We start from the raw sequence: 5,088 nt of genomic DNA, 5'->3' as shown, positions 1-5,088 counted from the left end.
AAGGAAAGCCAGAAAGATAATAGGAACATTGACGTGTTATTGGATGTAGCTTTTGTTAACTTACTTGCTGTGGCTCCCATTTTACAGAGGGAAACTAAAGCCCAGAGAGGGGCGGCAGTTTACAAAACACACACAGCCAATCGAGAAGTAGGCTTGGCCTGAAGTCAGGGAGGGTTAGAGTATGGATGGCTTACTCCTGGGCATGATGTATATGGGTGGGTTGCCCTGGAGAGTCAGGCTGGGGAAAGGGCCTTGGGTGAAGAGCAGGACAGACTCCCTGCCTTAGCTGCAGGGAGAGGAGGGAACAGGCAGGTGGGGCAGTGTCTGGTCCTGCCGGTTCTGCAGCTTATCTGGGTACTCCAGGCCCAGGAGAGGCCTTGGCACTGCTGCCTGGCTGCTGGCAACCTGTACCTGGGCTGAATGCTTCCTCCAGGTGGGGACCTTGGCTGACCAGCGGAAGACCCACCCGGGGCTTTCTGCGGACAGCACAGTAGGGCTGGGTTCTGGCTTCAGCCTTCACCAGCCCACTTACCATCTTTCCTCCATCTGCCCATCGTTTTTGCCCCCACCCTTCCTTCCTCTATTCATCCTTCCTTCTACTATCCATCCATCATTCCTGCATCCATCGAAGTTCCTTCCCCCTTCCCTCCTTACACTTCTAGATGTCTGCTAGGCTTCTGTCTGCCAAGAACGGCCGGTAGTGCAGGAGAAGCCGACAAGTAAACAGCCCATGGACACCCTGAGAATGAACAGAGCAGGGATTCTGATGGGGGAAGGACAGTTCCAGTGACAGCGAGCCGTGGGCCTGGCTGGGGCTACAGGATAGGTGCAGAAATGGAATGGTTGCGGCTGCCACAGTAGGAGCCATGGGGGGCCTGGCCTTGGAGGGACGGGAAGGGTGGGTTCTGGACTCAGACCACCTGACCTGGGATCCCAGTTGCACAACTAATCAGCTATGTGGCCTTGGGGTAGCTACTTGCCTCTTCTGAGCCTCTGGATGGAGCATAAAATAGGACAGTGACAGCGGCCCCTACATGGGGAATGACTGGTGAGACGGAGGCCACGTGTGGCACTGCTGTAGCTCAGTAAATATGCTCTTGGTGGTCACCGTGTAATGACAGAAGCCCACAGAGGTCTGAGTCTGAGTGACGTGTGTCTGCCTGGCCTGGTCATGCCTCACACTGATCTGGACTCAGCACCGCTCCTCTGTCCCCACCTCTCCAAGGAAAATCGGACTAGGAAGAGAGGAAATGCCCTCAAGTGCTCCAGGGTGGGGCAGCAATTTAAACGAGCTGGGTACAAAGGGACTGGCTGGACTGCGCGCTCAGGTGTCTGTGCCGTGTCCCAAGGACCCGCTGCTCCCAGCCCGGGCAGTGGAGCCTGAGTCCCACGTGGTCAATGGTGCTGATGTTTTAGGAGAGGGAAACCCACATTTTGATGTGAAAACTTCCCATTACTAATATTAGCGATGCATTAAAGATTTTTAAAAACCATCGTGTGAGCCAAGGCTAATGCTTCTGTTGGCAGACGCTGCAGCCATGACCACTGGGTGACTTTTGCTATAGGTAAAGCAGAGCCACTGAGGGCTGTGAGCAGGGAAGCAGTCGCATTCCAGGCTGGAAATCACCACGCCCCTCTGCAGCTGTCCCCCTCCTGAGGTCTGTTTCTCGGGAAAGTGGAGGTGGGAGGCCAGCTCCTCTCCTGGCTGAGGCTCTCACACGCATGTCTGCCAGGAGATAGGGGCTGTAATGAGGCCCCTGCTCAAGGCTATCTCGCCAGAGGTGCCAGGGAGTCTGGGGGAGCTGGGACGAGGTCTGCTCTGTGTCTGGGAATGGCAAGTCCTGGGGAGGTGGCTCTTGGGGCTGAAGTCAGTGAGGGCCTGGCTCCTAGCTCCTGGGGGTCAAAGGGCAGCACTTTCAGCCTTTTCCCAGGCCGACTTCCTGTTTGAGAGAGAAAACAGAAAGACCCCTGGCCCCCTGGCAGGAAATGCTGCCTTTTCTGCTGGCCGCTGGGGGCAAGAGCCATCTAGGGGGAGTCCTCATGGCAGTGTCCCTTGCTGGCTTCTTTGCCCTTGGAGCCCAGGAGAGGGGACCTGGGCCCTTTGCCATGGCAGCAAGGCTCACCCCATTAGCATCGTCAGGGAGCCTTAGCAACAAGAACATGTTCAGGGCTCTTCACTGGCTCTCAGCTGAGCTCCTGTGCTCAAGTCTGCCCCCTTCTCTCAGCCCCAGGGCTCTTAGTGTCCCTGCACGGTGGCCTCAAGGGACCTTCATGACTCAGCTGTGCCAAGAGGACATCACTTAGTACCTCTGGCAGGGAGCCCCTCTATCAACTGCAGTTAACTCTTCTTCCACACCAGGCTGAAGCCCCAGCCTCCTTGCACACTCCTGCACAAGGGGAACTTAGCACCTTCTGCTCGCTAGGGTCCTGACGAGGCCTCCTGCACGAAGCAGGGCCTTGTGGCAGAACACATGTGAAATGCCTCTTCAGGAGGCCCGCTGCCCCAAATGCCACCCTGACATGCAAAGATGTGAAAGTGTCTTCTGGTTTTTGTTTTTTTTTTTGTGGTACTAGGGATTGAACACAGGTCTTTATACATGCTAGGCACCCTGCCACTGAGCTATATTCCTAATCTTTTTTAAAATTTTGAGAAAGGGTTTAGCTAAATTGCCCAGGTTGGACTTGAAGGTGTGATTCTCCTACCTCAGCCTCCAGTGTAACTGGGATTAGAAGTGAGCGCCACCATGGCTGGGCCGGCTGTTTCTAATAAGCATTTATACCCATTTGATATATATCTAATTATAGGAACATTAGAAATTAAAATATCAGGCTGGGGATTTAGCTCAGTGGTTCTGCCGCCTGCCTCACAAGTGCAAGGTCCTGAGTTTGATCCCTGATACCAAAAAAAAAAAAAAAAAAAAAAAAAAAAAAAAAAAGAAAAGAAAGAAATTAAACATCAAAAATAAAATTTCCTGTAGATCTACACCAGAGTGAGGCTGAGGAAAAGGATTCCTCATTTCCAGCAGCCACCCCTACCTCCCGGTGAGCTCCCCATCTCCTGGGCCTACCCGGCCCTCGATCCTGTTCTGGAACTCCAGGTACTCCAATATTCACTCACCTTTACTGAGCTCTTCCAACGACTCAGTAAGTCACCTAAACCAACAGCAGGAGAAACTGGGACTCAGAGAGGGCAAGCAACTGCACTGAGGTTACACAGCCAGGAAGGGGAAGAGCAGTGGTTTGAATCCTTCAAGTGTTAGAACTCAAGCCTCCTCTTCTCTAGATTAGACGGGCACCACACTTCTTCCTGCCCTTCACAGGCGCTGGTTACCAGACACCTCAGCAGGTGGGATGCTTGTTCATTCATTCATTTGGCTCCAGTTCAGTGCCAGGTTCAGGCTGATGCGGATCCCCTTCCCTTCCCCGCATATCTGCTATGCTATCGGGACTCTGCTCAAGAACTTGAACTCCATTTATTACAAAAGCCTGGTTCATCACATTGTATTATGAACAGGTCCTGCCAGATCACCAAGGCATGGCAAGCAGCTCTGAGCTGGGGCCCTCATGAGCTCCCTGGACCTGGCCTACCCCGCACAAAGTTTGGGTGGCTGGGGTCCCCTGGACTGGTCCTTTGTTTATAAAATCAAAAGGTCTGAGCAGCCCCCGGTGCATGCGTGCGCACATATATATAACTTATAAAAACAGCTTCCCTTCCACAGGAGTGGTAGAGTGGGGTGGGGCTCCCCATGCCCTTTTGGGAGAGAAGGAAGCAGAGTTGGGACCCACAGTGAGCACAGCCGGCTTCATCAGTCCGAGGGGCTGGCGAGCTGGGGCCTGTGGCTTTGGGCCAGTCCTGTCCTGGCCTGGGAGGCCCTAGGCCACCTGGATTTGCAGGTCCTCATCCTCATCCAGGTCACTGGCTCCATCTCCAGCCTCCTCGGTGCCAAAGCGGGCACTGCGGATCTTCCCGAAGAGGGGGGCGTTCTGCTGCTGCCTGCGGAGCCTGTGGGGCAGGGTGACAAGAGGTTAGAGCAGGAGTCTGGCCCTGCCACCTCCTGATAACATGGCTGCAGCGGTGCCGATAGCAGCTACACTCTCCTTAGTGCTTGCCAGCTGACAGGCATTTTTTATGACTTCCACTTCTATGAGGCAGGTGCTATTGTCATACCTACTTACAGACAAGGACACACTGAGGCCCAAAGAAGTCGCATGACTTGCCAAAAGTCCTGCTCCAACGGCAGATGGAGCAGGGGCTGGAGTCGGGGAGTGGTCTGAGACCCTATCTTCCCTGTATTAAAAATCCTAAAGCCAAAACACAGGAAGCAAACTCAGACTCCAAGTGGAGCTGTCGGAGGCCGTGCCCATCCCCCACCCCAGCGCAGTGGCTGCCCCTGCTGCATCTTACTGGAAAGCATGAATTATTAACATGGCAGGGAGGGGCGTGCGCCTCCATTACTGAGGTGATTTAGTGAGCTGTCCCTGATCAGGAAAGCACAAGAAGTTGGAAACTACAAGTTGATGGAGGTCTGGGTGGCCCCACCCTCCCCACTGGATGTGCTGCAGGTCTGGGGAGTTTATGGCTCCTGAACAATGTGGCCTAGACTGCAGGACGGTCCTAGATGCAGTGACCTCCAGAGGAGCTGCCGCCGCCAGACTGAGATCCACGGCTGGGCCCCTGCACAACACTTTACAGCCATCATCTTAGGCAGGTGGGGAAACTGAGGCACAGTCGACCATACCACAAGTCTTGTTCCTGAGCCTATACTCCTGACCACGAAATCACAGCATGCAGCAGCACTTAGTAAATGCTCAGCAAATACAGGTGCTGAAGCCAGGGGATCCAGCTGTGTGGCTGTGGCAGGACTTTCTCTCTTGGGCCTTGGTTTTCTTGTCTGCCAGTGAGCAAGAGAAAAGATCTCTCCTTTCCTTTTGCTCACAGAAGGAGCATGCTGCTTGAAGCAGTTACCTAACCCAACCTAAGCCCCCTTCAAAGGGTGGCACAATGGCAGTGACAGCAATAGTGATAGCAGCTACACTGGCTGACAATTACTCAGCATTTGTGTCAGGTTTTTTTTTTTTTTTTTTTTT

The 5,088-nt window shown here is 53.7% G+C and overlaps 1 protein-coding gene across 1 annotated transcript in view; it reads right to left on the bottom strand.

The window, feature by feature from the left end:
• Positions 1–3,454: 3,454 nt before the first annotated feature.
• Positions 3,455–5,088, bottom strand: part of Ccdc102a (coiled-coil domain containing 102A) — a 10,664-nt gene continuing 9,030 nt past the window's right edge. Inside the window, exon 8 of the mRNA XM_010638962.1 lies at positions 3,455–4,003. Coding sequence (XP_010637264.1) covers positions 3,874–4,003 — 130 coding nt within the window. The 3' untranslated portion in view covers positions 3,455–3,873. The remainder of the gene's footprint in view (positions 4,004–5,088) is intronic.

Source organism: Fukomys damarensis, unplaced genomic scaffold (assembly GCF_012274545.1).
Source record: "Fukomys damarensis isolate Sample0158 unplaced genomic scaffold, DMR_v1.0_HiC HiC_scaffold_32, whole genome shotgun sequence".
Classification (NCBI taxonomy): Eukaryota; Metazoa; Chordata; class Mammalia; order Rodentia; family Bathyergidae; genus Fukomys; species Fukomys damarensis.
Note: the sequence above shows the minus strand (reverse complement) of the source record. Positions and strands in the feature narration are given on the sequence as shown.